The sequence below is a fragment of the Glycine soja genome, chromosome 17 (assembly GCF_004193775.1).
Source record: "Glycine soja cultivar W05 chromosome 17, ASM419377v2, whole genome shotgun sequence".
NCBI lineage: Eukaryota > Viridiplantae > Streptophyta > Magnoliopsida > Fabales > Fabaceae > Glycine > Glycine soja.
Window position 1 is genome coordinate 8,734,347 of NC_041018.1, and position 17,369 is coordinate 8,751,715.

The 17,369-nt window shown below is 31.3% G+C and overlaps 1 protein-coding gene and 1 pseudogene across 6 annotated transcripts; one reads left to right on the top strand and one right to left on the bottom strand.

Moving 5' to 3' along the window:
- The first annotated feature begins 194 nt into the window (after positions 1 to 194).
- On the top strand, positions 195 to 2,142 carry LOC114393855 (annotated as a pseudogene). The gene is made up of 2 exons (XR_003662615.1): positions 195 to 1,037; positions 1,883 to 2,142. The product of XR_003662615.1 is annotated as a 36.4 kDa proline-rich protein-like (transcript).
- A 7,137-nt stretch (positions 2,143 to 9,279) lies between these two features.
- On the bottom strand, positions 9,280 to 15,838 carry LOC114392580 (CCR4-NOT transcription complex subunit 10-like). 5 transcript variants are annotated; one of them, XR_003662347.1, is made up of 7 exons: positions 15,317 to 15,838; positions 13,910 to 13,996; positions 13,012 to 13,191; positions 12,815 to 12,901; positions 12,641 to 12,715; positions 9,761 to 11,760; positions 9,280 to 9,651 (listed from the first exon to the last, which is right to left on the bottom strand). XR_003662347.1 is itself a non-coding variant. In XM_028353767.1 (6 exons), exons 1-6 carry the CDS (start codon positions 15,518 to 15,520, stop codon positions 9,817 to 9,819), a joined length of 2,574 nt encoding a protein of 857 aa, XP_028209568.1. In that variant the 5' UTR covers positions 15,521 to 15,837; the 3' UTR covers positions 9,280 to 9,816. The 5 variants fall into 5 exon arrangements, 3 of the variants coding, with proteins under 3 accessions (XP_028209568.1, XP_028209567.1, XP_028209569.1); XR_003662346.1 differs by having other exon boundaries at positions 9,280 to 9,664; XM_028353767.1 differs by having other exon boundaries at positions 9,280 to 11,760; positions 12,641 to 12,712; positions 15,317 to 15,837.
- Between the last annotated feature and the right edge of the window lie 1,531 nt (positions 15,839 to 17,369).

Consider the following 17,369-nt stretch of genomic DNA (forward strand, 5'->3'; position numbering starts at 1 on the left):
ACGCGGAGAAAGTCTTGTGGATCCCTGGCGAAGGCAAGATGAAGGGTACAGTTTTTGGTTGGTTTAACCGGTTAAGCAACCTAAGCCTGTACTTTCACGGGCCAGGCTCCCTTTTCTTTCACCTCGGAGGCACACACACACACACACACACTTAATCTGGAACCATATATAAAATAGAGGTTAAGCAACAAGCACAGTAACTGGAACGGGTTAAGTAAGTTTGTGCTGCGAGAGAGAGGGGTTCCGTTCTGGGATATGGTGTAAACTAAAATTCTGAATGTGTACACTTGTAAGGTGTGCCAGCTTGCAAAACTTGGCATCTGCCTTTTTGAGTGTAGCTAGCCCCATCTTCACGTGATCTGCTCTTAACCCCTTTTGTTTTCTTCTCCTCGTTTCTATTCTTATTCCTATATATGCACCCCATCCTCAGTCTCCATTCTCACACTTACTAGTAGTAAGCATGGAGTCCTCAAAGATCTATGCTTACCTCTTCCTCTGCATGATCTTTCTCTCTTCCGCCACTCCCATTCTCGGTTGTGGCTACTGTGGCAAACCCCCCAAAAAGCACAAGCCTGGTAAAACACCAAAGACACCCAAAACACCCGTTGTTAAGCCACCAGTCACCATCCCTCCCATTAATGTTCCTCCCGTTGTTCTTCCACCAATAGTGAAGCCCCCAGGTATTCTCCCTCCAATTCCAATTATTAACCCACCAACCACACCAGGGAAGGGAGGGAACACTCCATGCCCACCACCAAAGTCTCCTGCGCAGGCTACGTGCCCCATTGACACGCTCAAACTTGGTGCCTGTGTGGATCTTCTTGGAGGGTTGGTTCACATTGGTTTGGGTGACCCTGTTGCGAACCAGTGCTGCCCCGTGCTTCAAGGGCTTGTTGAGGTTGAAGCTGCGGTGTGTCTTTGCACCACTCTTAAACTGAAGCTTCTCAACCTCAACATTTATGTCCCACTTGCCCTTCAGCTCCTTGTGACTTGTGGCAAGTCTCCTCCTCCTGGTTACACGTGCTCCCTCTAAACCAGTTAAGTGCCAGAAATCCATGAACCTTTTTTTCCTTCCTTTTTTTTATTCAATAATTAACGGTGTGAGCTACACAGTATATGAATAGCAATTTTCTTTCTTTCTGTAAATCTCCTACCCAGTTTTCTCCTAATGAAAATTAATCTTGACTTAGAAATTGAAGTATATTTAGTATTCAATCATTTAACTTCTCTTAATCTTTGACCTTCTTCTTTGGAAGGAGCTAGTACCATGCATGGTTGTCTACTTTGTCTTCTATTATTTCTCTTTGAATTTCTGTCTTGGAAAGCTAATTGTGACCCATGCATGCTATTAAGTTTGTGACCAAGAAAGTAATCAAAGGTTTTTTTTTTTATTGAAATAATGATCATGATAGGATATGCTTTTTAATTAAAGAGATTAGACGTTACTTTGACTACGTCATAAGCAAGAAAAGTTGTCCAAACACCAACTTTCCTATCCATATTCAAATAGAAATTGTTAAATTAATTAAAACATTTCAAGTAGAAAAGCACAATATTTATGCATAAAATTATAATATTACGTTTATAATTTCTGTTTAAACAATTCAATAAAAAAATATACATTTCAACACTTTTCTCCATTTTTTCTAATAAAAACAATATAAAGTTTTTTTGAGTAAATGTATCATTTTTGCAATCTGTCTTTTTCCTTCTTTTTTTTGAAGCTGATGCTATATATGATTATGAATGTTGTCCAGCACACTATATGCTATGCGTGATTTAATTTCTATTTCGTATCAGTAAAGTAATTATATCGTCCTTTAATCTACCCGTGAACTTTGAAATCTTTGTCTCATTGTATGTCATGGCCTATGCTTTGCAGGTGGAAAGGATTGAGGAATATATGGTCAAAATCGACATGAGAGGATGTCGAGCCACACTATCTCTCTTCTCTTCTGATTGGAACTGCTGTTGTTTGTTTTGCTATTATTTGTAAAACCATTTGTTTTTAATTGAGATCGTTGCATGTATGGTTTAATATAATCTTAGGCAAGTAGCAGCAAAGATGCTTCTCTGTGACATGTTCAATTATTAATTTATATGAATTGCGCTTTAATTTGTTGAATATATCAGTTTCGTGTTTCTCTTGTTGTATAGCATTTACTTCAAATTGGGATCTGCTGCTCAATCTCGAATCTCTATAAAGAAGGAAAAAAAAATATTAACCATGTTCTTTGTGGGCATGGAAACAGATCGATCATTTGCAGTTTTTGAGAAACTAATAAAAAATATTTACCTTAGGGGTGTCTCATTTTTATAAGTGAGATTATCGCTTTTTTCTTTCTTTCTAGTTTTAGTTATGTAATGTCATTTTTATTTAATCTTTCACGTTATATTGGATATTTTTTCTATTTTTTTAAATTTCAATGTTTAACTATAATAATATTTTAATTAGTTGACCCGACCACCTAACCTAAGTCAATCCAATTAATGTCGAGTTATATCAATTTGGTTACTTACCAACAAAACAACAAACCCAACTCATTCATGTTTCATTGGGTTCAATCTTGAAATATACTAATCAAGTCCAACTCAATCCTACCAAGTTAACTCATTTTTTTTATAGGAACCCATTTACACTTATACTTTTAAATATTGTTTAATAATTAAAACTTATTTATCAAATTTATTGGTCCAACATTTTTCTTTAATGCTAAATTTGTATGTTAACTATATTAGGGTTATATCTCAAATGATAAAATTACCTAAAAAATCCATGACAAAATATAATTGATGAAGTGCAAAAGGCAAGTATAAAAAAAAATAGCTTACAGTTTTGACGGAAGTAACTCTTAGGAAAACATCATTTTTTATTATTTGAAATTATAAAAAAATGTGATGATTAAAAATGCTAAAGGAAGAAAATAATTTCTATCCAACTATATATTTTTATCCGATATTAATAGTTAATAGTTTATCAATCATTAAGTACTCTCCATATATAAATTAACTTTACAATTGATTTAATAATAATAATAATAATAATAATAATAATAATAATAATAATAATAATACTCAGCACATATATTTTTGATCGAGATGGAATAATACTGAATAGCAAAATTACTTATTTTCATCTTAATATTGAACGCACACACTCTGTTTTCAATTATTTTACAATATCCATTTGACTTGTTTTATTTTAAAATAATATCTTACGTATAAATAATTGTTTTAAAATTTGATTTAATATTAGTTTAATTATCTTTAGCACTTTGATTTTACTATTTTTTAGTTATTTCACTAAAAATTAAAGAAAACTTACCTCATCATGTAATATATAAGCTTTTATTCAAATTATAGTCTTCTCAACTTGTTTGTCAAGAACTAATGTCATAACCCATGCGAGTAAGCACATATTTATTCATATTTAATTTGAATTATTTTAAAAAAGAATCACTTGCCCATAATAATGAATTAACGACCAAATACATTATATTACTAATGATCAGCTTAACCGGAATTATTTGTCGGAAAAGGGTAAGGTGAGATTGTTTAAATTTCTTAGATTTATTATTATTATTATGAATTTGGGTAAATTTGATTTTGTAAAATTAATTTTAAAGTAATGTGATTTATATTTGGATATATTATTTTAAAGTTAAATTTTAAAAAAATATATAAAATTTTTTATCTAACATATAAACTTAAAATTATTTTAATTCACAATCATTCTAAATTCATAATTAATTTTAAATTATTTTTAAAAATAAAATCAAACATATAAAAATATATTTAAAATCTTTTTTAATCTTAGAATCAATTCTCTGGAAAATGAGATACAGGCAGTTAAATATTTTTCCTAAATCCGCGAGAGATGATTAATTTGGGACATAGAATGACGTATGATTCCACCTGATGGAGAGAGAAAGGGAAAAGGAACCCTGGTTTTGGTTTTCAATGGGCTGTGAAAGATTCCACCTTGCTTTCGAGGGATAATAATGTTACTTTTAATATTAAAAAGAAATAAACAAAAATCACGAAAATAACATTGTCCAATTTAGGCATATCATGTCACTGTGACTATCAGAATTCACAAAATCCGCTATAGCATTGTCACGTAATGTCCTAAACGACACTTTAATCAATATCCTAATTAACTGTATATCTGCTGTATGCCCCACACTTTCACTACGCACTCCCTCTCTGTCTCTCATGAGCCATAATAATCACACGACACTTCAGGAAAAATCTATGCAACTTTTTTATTCAACATTATTCGGGAATATTCTTGTCTAGATTGAGTTTATAGATTTAGGTTTTATTTAACTAGTAGAATTGAATATGAAAGTTAGTTTTAGAAGACATTTTTACTTTAAAAAATATTTTCAAAATCATTTTCTTTAGAAAAAAAGCTCATTGTAAAGACACTAGAAAACATAACAATGAGGGGTTTAAAGAAAAAAAGAAGGTTGAATTGTATTTTTTTCAAAAATTAAAATCTTTTTGAAACAGGTTGAAAGCATGTAGACAAAATGTTTCACTAATCTGTATAAAACTATAAGAAGAAATAGCTATATATATTGTCCTATGGGTGATCAACAACTTTTTATAAAACTTTAAGTTCAAAAATGAAAACACTTCCTCACAAGCTCTACTCTCTTAAAATCATTAATAAAATAAAAAGGGGTGAAGGAAAAAGAAAATAAAAATACAAAGTTTTTGTTTTGGTTTGTTTCACTCCTCGGGGTATGTATATAGTCCTTGATAGCTACTAAAAATTTCACTAATAACACATAATTACAGGAACTATATTCTAACTTATATATAAGTATTGTTTCATCCTTTAGATAATTTCTCAAGTATTCTTTCACTTGTATCTTTAGGTACTAAAATCAAGTGTTGTTCAATCAAACTTTATAGGTTTGATAAACAAGATAACCCTTTACTATAATTGGTTAAGCTCAGGCACAACCAATGCTGGAGTAATGCATTTAGTGTATTCACAACTTTTATAGAGAATGGTTTTATAATGGTTGAAAATAAACCAACAAAATAGATTCGATTTTGTCAGTCTTTATACCATGTTGAAACTTGATGCTTTTTTAAGCGATTTTGAAGCTAATCGTTGGGGAAGTTTCCTCGCCTTATCGGAAAGGACCATTCATTGAAGTGCATTGTTCAGATAAATTTATTTGTAAATACTTATCGGAAAAGAAAATAAAAAAAAAATAAACGAAAATCTCTAAAAGATAAATAAGTTAATTTAATTTGTACTATTCCTATATATACTAAGTTACCTCATTCATCAAAACTAAACAAAGTGATTAATTTAATTCATAACAATAAATATATCTTAAATTTATAAATTTTTTAAAATTATCTTTATCTTTAATACTTTTATATTATAATGATCTATTAATACATTATTTTTCTTCTTTTAATAAGTGGTATTTATAATCTAAAATAACTAATTACAAAAATATTATAAATTGAGTCTTATAAATAAGAAAAAAAGGAATATAAGTTTTCTCAATTTAACTTCTTCATAAACTTATTTTTAACTTATATATAAGCTCTAATTTTAGATTATAAATTTTTATCCTATAAATATTTATGGAGAAGTTTGTTAAAATAGACTCTAAATGTGTTTTCCATTTTGGTAAGGACATGTTACTAATGTTTAATAATACGTACTCCTAGCCTTCAAAGAAATAATACTTACAGAGTAGGTAAATTTTCCGCCCGTTAATATCGGAGAAGTCTATAATATACTACCACATTATTAATACTAATTTATTAATACTCCATTATGGACAATGATTAATTATTGTTCATTAATAATGAAAAAATATAGTATATTATAGAAAGCTTTTTCCTTAATCATACGCAAAACTATGCTGCCTTTCAAAAGCAACATGTTATATAGCCCCACTGTAACTACAATTTTCTCGTTGCATAACTTTTCTGCCTCGTAATTGAACGGGATTCTCGAACTTTAGGATCACAGGTTTTTTTTTTCACATCAAAGATATTTTCATAGTGGAAGATTAATCTCTCAAGTAAATAGAGTATCAAGGAAAAAATTCACTTTTCACGTATATTATTCTCTTTATATAGTTAGAAATCGAACCTCTAACATATATTTAAAAGGTTTAAATTATTCATCACTTGGGTTACACCTTTTAAATATAGATACAACTACTCTAATTCTAATTTTTATTTATAGATGACGAGACAATAATTAATTTTTTATACATCAAAACTTAGATTAGGAGAAAACTCTTCTCCAAATAAAGTTAGAAGAAATTACCTGCATCATTAATCATTTAAGTATGTAGTACATGTTAATAAAAGGGTCCTTCAAGAACTTTGACCATATAAAGGAATTTTTTATTTTCATTCAATTATAAATTATAATATATACTATGTTAATTTTTATAATAACTAAATTAAAAGTCTACTTATCATAATTTTAGTTGACAGTATAAAAAAATTATACTGTATAGGAATTAAACTCTAACAATTTATTATTAAGTTACATATTGTCTATCAACAAATTATCTTAAAATATGTTTAAAAAATATTATCTTAAAATCTAACTTGAGTGACAATCAACATTTTATATTATAAATTTGAACCATCACCCTTAAAAAGAGTATTTTTAAGAGATATTCTTACCTTCATTAAACTACATGATTTATCCAAATCTTATACATTCAACATTTAATTTAATTTATTATTTTTAAATTTATTTATTTAAATTTTAAAAAATGATAAGGTTTAAATTTTAAACCTTAATGTATTGTATCAAATCGAAGATAGTTTTCTTGTTTAGATAAATTAAATTTTAAGATTATTGCAATATTAACAATCTTAATTACTCTTATATAATAAATTATTCAACTTAAAATTCTAAAAAAAAAGTTTTAAAAAAATATGTCAAATTAAGTAGTACGATTTTATTCGTTTTGAACCTAAAACTCAACTAAACTAACTTATACACATTTCAGTTTTTGAAACCATAAAAATATTAATCTTATGGAAATTAAACTAGTAGATTTCTAATTTTTCTTATAAGTGCAATGATAACAATAAAAATATAACCTAAAATCTAAAGCTGTCAAAATTAGTCCGAGCACTCGGACTAACCTGCATCGAACTGTAAGAAGGTTAACCTAAAAAAAAATCAGATCAATTTGGACTGGTTAATTGAAAATCCCAAATCAACTAACAAAAATTGATGGGCAAAATAGACTGATCAGATCAGTCTAGCATATTTTGTCATCCGTAATTTTAATTAGACACATTTTTATTTTGAATAAGATGGAACTATTGTTTCCCCCCATCCTCTGTTTATATTGAAGTAACTGTAAAACAAACACATTAAATAACAGGAGACCTTCTTCTGGGGTAAGAAAATTCCAATGAACATAAATACATAATTATTTTTTGTTAAGGCAAGAGTTGGCATGCAGAGTCATTACAATTTACAAAAGAGAAAAACATTTCAAGTATGTTGAACATAAATACATGATTACCCTAAAGTACATCCAAAATAAAAACATAGAATATATTAATGCTTAAGCAGTGTTACGTATGAGTTAGGTTGCTTAAGTATTAATCCAGACTCACCTTTACTCAATAAGTATTTATTTGAATTCCTTTTTATTTGGTATGGTCAAATCCGACCCAAGATACTCATGTCGACAAAGCACCCAAACTACGACTCCTAATTTGAAGCAACAAAAACTTACAAAAAGTAAAAAATAAAATTGCAAACATAAAAGTATCTTCTGCCTAAAAGCTTAAATAGTGCTATTAAGTATTTAGTAATAAGCTTTTATTTTGCTGAATGTATTAAGTAATAAGCTAATCATTATTTCTTATTATCTTTCGAGAAAGCATGCCAGAAACCGCGGAAAAGGAGAACCAAAAAAGTTGGGAAAAAAAAAACGAGAGCGTTATCTGTTATCTATTATTATCAGGCTTTTATAGCAGCTTGACCCCAAAAGGAGATGAGTGCAATACTCTCGCCTACACTTTGGAAAGAGAACCCCTGCATAAAATTAGTTTTTTTTTTATCAATTAATCTTGTAAAAATAAAATTTACAGAAAATCAAGTTTGTTAATAATTCGTTTCATCAATAAAATGGTCTATCATATTTGTACACAATTATTCAATGGTATAAGATTTTCACCATTTATCATGTTAACGTAAAAAAAATATATAAAACATTGAATGACTTCAATGAATCAAGTTATGCTTGAAGCGAATTTTAAAAATAAAATTATAACTTGTTATTTTTAAAATATATATATATATATATAGAGAGAGAGAGAGAGAGGATAAGTATGGTTTTATCTTGAACTTGAGACAAACTTATATTTTGTTTATTATATTTTATAATTAAAATGTCAAATAACATTAATAATGAGAGATTTGAGGTGTTACAATTTTAATTTTTTAATTAACTTTAAATTCTTGTAATTTTTATTTATAAATAAGTTGTTTTCATTATTTTTTAGTTTCAATTATTATGTTTTTTCTCTATTCTATTATTAATCTTATACTATATCTTAAAATATATTTAAGTTTAAAATAAAGTAAAAAATATACACTTAAAAAGATATTATTTTTTATTATATTAATTTACATAATAGTTAAAATAAATTATCTAATATAAAATTATTCAAAATAATAATAAATAAAATAAATCTAATGTTTATTTTGTCAAATTCATGAAATATAATCTTGAAATAATAAATTAAATGTTATAAATAATAAAATGCTTAAAATAAATAATGTAATAAAAAATGTATGAAAATTAATAATACAATTATTTAAATAATAAAACACATTTTTATTTAAAAGAGTGATAATAAATTTAATAAATACTCTAAAGATAAAAAAGTAAAATATAAAAAATTAAAAATTATGTTTTAAAACATATTACTTCAAATAACATTTTAAAAAATTAAAAATTAATAAAAATAACTTGTAAAATAAAAAAATTAAAAACTAGCTAAAATATCTTATCAAACATAATCTAAGTTTAATTATATTCTAATAATCATTTCACGTAAATAGTGCATACTATTTTTAACAAAAGTTGCACTGTGCACACGTAACAAAAACTGTTTCAAGTGAATAATAAAAAAGGTTTCCTTTATCACGTCTCAACTTTTAAGAAAATTAAGTTAAAAGGATAACATCCAGTTTCTATCACCCTTCTGCCTTATAATGAGAATCCAAATTTACACTTGTCCACACAGAAATTCGCAAACTTCATTGTATTAAACTTTGTACTAATGATAGTTGCTAATGGAAAAATACGAGCGTCAGCCACCCGCGCATAACACACATAGCAAAACAGCAACTGGGAAAAAGCACAAGACACGAGATCATATTCATCTGGATAACATCCACACGGAGTGAGAATGAGAAAGAGCGAACTCCGTCGGATTCAAAATGGAATTCCAAAATCAACTTTTCAGTTTTCTGAATATAAGCACAGGGACAATGAGATGACCTCTATTCTTGAATGTAAAGCAAATTAGCCTCTAAAAAGTAAAAAACACAATCCGAATCAGATCTACACCTCAAATTTCAAAGGTGGGCACCAGCACTAACCAAAACACAGCCACCACCTGTAAGTGAACCCTAAATTTGAGAATTATCAGGAAAATGAATCATAAAAAAATTATTCTCTGAATTGAACTTATATATGTTACAAATGCTATGGAAGGATTAAGCTACCTGCTAACTAACGCTGAGAGGGCCAGGCACAATGACAAAACCCAAGCATACAACACTCAAGAAGATTTATTCAATGTTATTCCACTAGGAAGGAACCTAATACGGCTACAACGTTTTAATTTGGTCAGAGCTTCCTGTGGCTTACCAAGCATGAGATCCACATAAACTGCAGTAAGAGTGGCTTCTGGACTGTTGGGTAATATGGACAATGCCTGCGCAACCAGTATATTGGATTTCTCAAATTCACCCTGCATCGCCGACATTACAGCAAAATTTGCATAAATTGTTGCTCGCGCCTCCTCTGGCTTGAGGAAAACAATACTCTGAGTGCCTTCAAGAGAAGAATTCTTAGCAGTTGTGGATCCTCCATTCACCTCGTCAAAATCAGCAGTCCTCTCCGGTTGCCATTTCTCACAGTCCTCTAGGCTGAAAGGCAAGTCAACATTGTTTCCCCCAGACAAATAAAATGACAAGTGCTCAGCTGCTTCCTTTGGTCTGTTCAGCAAGCAGAGAGCCTCTGCTGCATAAACATGGCCTAGAAAGATGTAAATTCTGGAACATTCTGGAAGTTCTAAGAGAGATTTAGCAACTGATAGTGCCTTCACAGGATTGTCCAATTCCAGCTCCACATATGCTAAATTAGCAAGAACGGCTTGCTTAACCAATTGATTTTCTCTTTTACGGACATTTTCATAATAGGAGAGGGAGTTCTGAACAAGTTCCTGACTATTTCCTCCTTTTTGTTCTTTAGTGTCCCCATTTGCATTGACCTGACCTAACCCTACTGCTACTGAAAATGCCTTTGAATCAATGCCATGTAAGTTTTTAATATTTGAATTCTTTGAAGGCGACACTTCACTTCCATCATTATCCTCCACAGAAGAGTTAGAGGGCAAACCAGACTTCAAACAATTTGCACTGTTGGAGTCCAGCAAGTGTAGAGCATTCAAGAGGCACTGCCGGGCAAGGGACATCGATAACTTTAGTCGCCCATCTTCACCTGGGCAATCATCCCCTTCAGATGAGTCCACAAGTCCATTTCCTGAAATCTGATCTTCCACCACAAGTTGCCTCCATTTTCCTATCCCAACAACACAAACTCCTACCCCCAACTTCTCTGATGGAACCCAACTTGATTTGATTAGGCCCTTTTCTAAAGCCATCAAACAGCATTCTGAGAGTCGGAGCCACAAGAGAGGTTGTTTGTAAAAGACCAGACTTGCCTTCTGGAAACATCGAGCAGCAAGTATTGGCTTCCCACAAGCCAAGTGCTGCACACCACAATTATATATTATAAGGAGAGAATTATCCTGTGAGAAAGTGGCTAGCTTTAGTGCTTGGTCCTTCCGCAGTGATGAGCAATTGGTTAATGCCTTTGAGAAGAATAATGAAGACGTCTGATACTTTCCGAGCTGATAATAAATGCACCCAAGATTGTTGTTGAAAATGCTTGAAAATGCTGTGTCAGTCCGATTATTTGATGCCATCAATAGCTTCACAGCTTTGCGGTGGTTACCACGTGCATATTCAAGCTGGGATTTCAAAAGAAGAGCCATTGATGAATCTCTTCCACGTGCGATGTTCATGGCCAGCTTGACTTCTCGTTTTGCTAGCTTCAAGTTCCTAGTAAGAAGCAGAAACCTAACCTTGTAAAGTTGCAATTTAAGCTTTAAATCAACAGTAGAAAACCTGTCAACCAAAGCCCTTGAAAGATCATTTGAAGATGGGCCCATTGGCCTCACTAGATTTTGTCCAGCCATATCCAAAATCATGGCTTCATAATCAAGTGTATCTTCAGACAAAGCTCTGGATAGATGATTTTCAGATGCATTTGCACTCGACCCTAAGTCAGAACTGGATGCATCAGCAGCTGATGCACTAATGGCAACAGGTACCGACTTCGTAATTAGATTTACAGCTTGCTGCTGTGCTGTGTTCCCACTATCACCTTGACTCGCACTACTAACACCAAAGGCTTTTTCCAGATAAGTCAACACATCCTAAACAAACAGATTCCAGCTCAGAATACCACACTGGTACAATTAGGGAAACTAAAAAACTGCTTACAGTGAAATTTTTAAGCCACTCACTCAACAAATTATTCAATATAAACAGATACTACAACTAGTAGGGTAAGAATTTATGCCAAGAAAGTTTAACATTGTATATTATCAGAGAAAACAATCAAAAGCAAGTAAACTATACACACTAATTTTTCAGTTTGACTGGCTTAATATAGATACTGGGTTAGTGTTTTCAAAATGAAATTGGATCATGTCAGTTTAGCTCCCAACACAACCGTCTTGTTGAGAGTAAACCCACATTTCCTGCATATGAACCCAATGCCATGCCCAACATTGGTTGCCTAAAGTGTTAGGGGTTTTATGTTATGGCTAATATCAATATCCTAATAAATAATTTTATAGCTAATTTATAATTTATAATTTGCAAAGTCAGTTTCTAGCTCTGATGAGTGAGCATTACGTATTTAAGTACATGATTTATGCACAATAAAGAAAACTTCCAAATAGCTAAAAATGAAGGATTGAAACAGATCAGATGGACAAATCACCATTGAAAACATTCATCTGCCATGCCCAACATTGGCTTGGGAAGAAAGATTTTTGTTATCAACAGACTGACAGAGAAATGAGAGACTCATGGTTGAACTGGTCAGGGTAAGTATAAATTATGTAATAACATTGATATTTACATTGAACACATAACTAGTCACCACAAACTATAAGAAAGTTAAAAAATAAAAATAACAAATTTATGAGATATGATTATCATGGTAGAGAACAGAGCAATGCATTAAGCTACAAAACTTGCAATTGTTAAAAAGTAAACCAACCATTCACATTATCAAATAGAACTTACAGCTGATTTTGATGCATCATGGCAAGCAAGGCTAGCATCAAGCAGCAGAAGGCAAATATGTAGAGCTGTTGTCTGCTTTAGAAAAGAGAACACAAAAGAAAGGAGCAAAACAAAGCTATCAACGTATCAGTGTAATTTTGAAAACAAAATAACATCAAATAATATATGACATACCTCATCTATGGGTTCAATATTTTGAAAGAGAGGTTCCAAAACTGACAATGTCTTCACATAGTCATGAAGATGGAACCAAACGATCGCCTAAAGAGATTGAAATAACAAAATCCATATCAACAAAGATAATTAAGTCACATTCATTCAAAGCAACAGAAATGTAAATGAAATTAATATAAGGAGCAAAATGAACATACAATATTTAGCATTGCCACAGAAGAGTCAAATTCATCTGTATACATGGTGCTGGTGCTATTTGCACCTGAAAACTGGTGTACCGAAGCATTACTTCCTTTGGACCCCAAAACTTTATTTCCAACATTGTTAACTGACTCTCCTTGTTCTTCCGAAGCCAGAGCAAGCTCGTCATTTTTTCTCTGAATCAACTCCAAGCAACAGAAGGGATAAGTAGAAAATTGCAAATAAATAGAGGATAAGGGCAAAACATGAGAGAAATGAGAACTTAAAGCCAACATACTGAAAGCTTAAGAAAGACTTCCTGATTTCTGCACTGAATTTTATTTGATAGTTATTCAATGAGGAAAAGCTATCCAGCTCTTCTTCACCATTGTTTCCTAACTTGTAATATTATCATTGAGGTGGTGATGTGTATGTAAAGTTTCCTCTTTTAAGAATGTCATAAATAAGAGACCAAAAAGAAGGAATTTGGGAAACAAAATTGTGATCAACTATAGTATACCAGGTCCAACAGGTAATTAAATCTTATCTGCATCCTTATTCCAATGAAAGAAACAAAAATATGGCCTTCTACTATCTTAAACACTCATTCCGCTGGCTCAAGCCACAAGCCAACATAGCATTTCATTGATCCCAAAATACTTGCATGAACCACTATAAAGGCTCAGAAATTAAATTTAAAAGAGGCCACATTATGAACTAGGTCTACATTTAATTTTGTCATCTTATTCTCAATTGGTGCCAATGCCATGCACTTCCAGTTTCTTAATCCATAAAGGTAATACAAGTGAAAATTGGTTCCTTCAAATACCATTCGTGAAAAATAAAACCTACTGCCCATCACAAAACTGTCACTTTGCAGAAATCCAAAACAAGATGAAATTTAAAATAGCATACCTTGATGCCATTAATTACTTCAAGCAACTTCTTGGGATCCGAACAACCATCTCGGAAGAAATCCACAATTGCAATATTATGAAGGACCTGAAATATTCAGATTTAAAACCATAAACACTAAGATTGTTGGGGGGGGTTCTAAAACCATATTCCTCACTTGCTCATAACAGGCCTCCATGTGGATGGCAGAGAATTTTATTGTTCTAAAAACATAATTTCCATCTCAAATGCAATCCACAAAATCACAAATTGAATTTTCAGAATTTTTAATTGTATATTTTGTACAAGATAATTGGCATGTGGCATAGCAGAAACACCACACCCATGCTCTATAAAACACACACACAGTGACGATAAAAGTCCATTTATTTCTTCAACATAAATCACTTTCACAGGTATACATACACAAAGGTCACTTCAATTATTTTAATTTATTCATATATAGCATACCTCATCAGTTATGAGAATGCATAAAGAGTACAAGTTCAGGACCAAAACATTTTCAAATTCCATGAAAGGAAGAAAAAAAAAACATAGATAAACAATTCACAATTCACTCGGGAAAATATAATGTGAGTTGCAAGGCATGATTGTGAACCATTCAGTAAACCATTACAGCGCAACAAGGCATCATCGAATGACTTGCATGGAAGTATGCAAGTGTAAGTTCATGTAGCATGTGTGACCAGTAACTATCCCCCAAATCAGGTTAGCATCAAGAACAAAAATTAACAAAATGACACGTCAACTTAAACTTATTAGTGTTGCACGTGCGACCAGTAACTAACCCGTGAATCAAGTTAGCATCAAGAACCAAAAATAACAATGCGACAAACGAACCGAATCCAACATAGAAAGATTTCCTTATCCAGAAAAATGAGCTGAAAACCCCTTTTGGCAGTCAAATTTCCATGTTAGATCCACAGCAGCAGTTTCTTCTACAAGTCCAACAAATTTCTCCTTACGTCCAACATTCCTACTAGTTCCACACATCACACAGCGCCAATGCCTTTGCATAGACATCCACTGAAAGAAGCACATAACACAACTTAAACGTTCACTTTCTACCCGAGGAAATTCATAGTCATACAAACCAGCTGAACAACCGATGCACATTCAAATCTACAGCCACAGACGCTACACTGCACCTGCAAGTGCTCACTAGCTACAGTTCCAGCAAGGTACCAAAATTGAAATTCAGCTCATAAAATTAAAAACCGAACAAATAGATCAATCACTCGAAGCATAGCAGTTAGTATAAAAATTAGCACGGAGCGAAGCAGCAAGAAAAAAAAACGCAAGAACGAGCGTCAATCGAGAACTATAAGCATGGAGAAACAGATACAGAACTGAAACGACGTCGCTTAGATCAGTATCGACGGAAAATGGTGAAGCGAATTTAACTACCTTTGGATCGCCTTGCTTCTTCTGCAATAGCTGGTTCAAGACCTCGACGCACTCGGCAAACTTGCCTGACTGGAAATGCAACGCGGCGTCTTTGGCGAGCGCTACAGCGACGGTGAAAACGCCGTCCTCGGCATCGGTGGCGGAGGAGGCGTCACGGTTGGCGGTGGACGACGGGGACGACGACGGTAAATCTCGGGATTCCATGGCGAGATCGAGTAATCGGATTGCAAATCGTCTTGGGAGAGGGTTTTGGGGAAGAGAGAGAGGAAAAGCCGTAAAGATTGAAGAGTGAGGAGATGCGAAGTGAGATGAATCTGAATTACATTTAAAATCGAAGTGAAGAGAGAGCTATGGCTAACAAATTTGAAGAGAGAAACCCTAGGATTTGCTTGCTTCCAAGGTATCTATCTGGTTTTGCTGAGATAGAGAGAGAAAGAAAAAGAGAGAGAGGGGAAAGAGTGCGAGGAGGAAATGAAAACCTATTCGCCGAATCGGGGGAGGTTCGGATAGAAAGAGAGTGGAAGGTTTTTTTGTCATTTTCTTTTTCAGTAACTCATAAATCAGTTATATAAAAATGAGCGCATCATCATATCCGTTTTATTACTTTCCTAATAATAATAAATCAGTCAAAATAATAATAATAATAATGATATATCAATATCTAAAGGAAATATAATTTTATATAACTATTTTTTATCTCCATATTTTTTTAGACCATTTTATTCTTATTTTTAATAATATTAAAGTAGTAACAATAATTAATCTTCTCTAATTATGCAGATTAAATCTCACACATTAACTAAAATTAGACAATCATCCACTAATCACTCTTTATTTTCATTGGACAATTTTACATTTAAATCATTTCTTAAATTTTAAAGTTTTCTTTTAACTTACATTAACCAAAACTAATTTTTTTATTTTATCATTTTTTTTATTAACTATATTTAACTTCTATTTTTTACTATTAAAAAAAATTATAAAGGAAGAGAGTGTCTCTCTTCTATTAATAATTATAAGGTTAGAGTTAGTCAAACACCACAAGTGGTGAAGAATTCAAAAAGAACCTTCACTTTTTTTTTTTAGGTGTGCATTTAAATTATCTTGACGTCATTTTTTTTATCAATCTAGTAACTATAATGAGTAAAACTATTTGTAATTTGAACATGTGTGATAATTTTCTATTTGTAACATGTTATTTGACACTCTATCCCATAGTATGGGAAGTGTCTTTTTATTCTACATTTTTTTTTTAAGTTAGGACAAATCAACCTTAGTAATTTAAATTAGGAATGAGAATGGATAAAGTTAGAGTAGAATACCCATCAATAATTTTCATACATGCACATATCTCATATTCATACGAATAGCAATTTTACTTTTCATCCTTATACACGTTGAGTAACTATATACTCGTACATGACCTTTAGCTATGCATTAAGTCAATCATCCAATAAATATATTAAGTTAAAAATTACTATAATTAAACTAAAAATTCACTCTTAAATATATAAAAAAAAAAATTAAATGCATCCAAACTTAATACTTAAAATCATCCAAATGTTTTTTTCTTTATCTTTCCATTGTATATAAAAGAAATCAAACATAACCTTAAGATGATTGTTCCCTATTCAGTTAATTTTGGGTCCAATCATGCTTTGATATTTATACTAAATTTTATATGTGTGTTTAAGTTTTATATACTAAATTTTATGTTAGCAATTAAAGAATCAAAACGTTATGATCACTCGTGGATTAAAATTAAGTTTTAACTGCATGATAGAGGTGAAAAGCTCGTTACATATATAGTATGTGTGTGGGTAGAGTGAGTATTATAGTATCTGCATCCAACCAATAAAGGTTGACATAAGTAGCAGTTACTTATGTTTCTTAATCAAATAAGTTAGGATTTAAATTTTGATTAATCTTTTAGTATGAAACAAATTGTATTAAAGAAAAATATTCATTTTATATGTACTCACAAATCTCTTAATAAAGTTTTTGGTATAAGCTATTATATATCAATCTCATGGTCAACAAAAAAAATAATAAT

Coding starts and splice junctions, on each gene's coding strand:
- LOC114392580 (XM_028353766.1), bottom strand. CDS start 15,520: ATGGAATCCCGAGATTTACCGTCGTCGTCCCCGTCGTCCACCGCCAAC. Junction 13,997..15,316: donor AGAAGCAAGGCGATCCAAAG/GTAGTTAAATTC, acceptor TGAATATTTCAG/GTCCTTCATAATATTGCAAT. Junction 11,761..12,640: donor ATGATGCATCAAAATCAGCT/GTAAGTTCTATT, acceptor CTGTTTGTTTAG/GATGTGTTGACTTATCTGGA.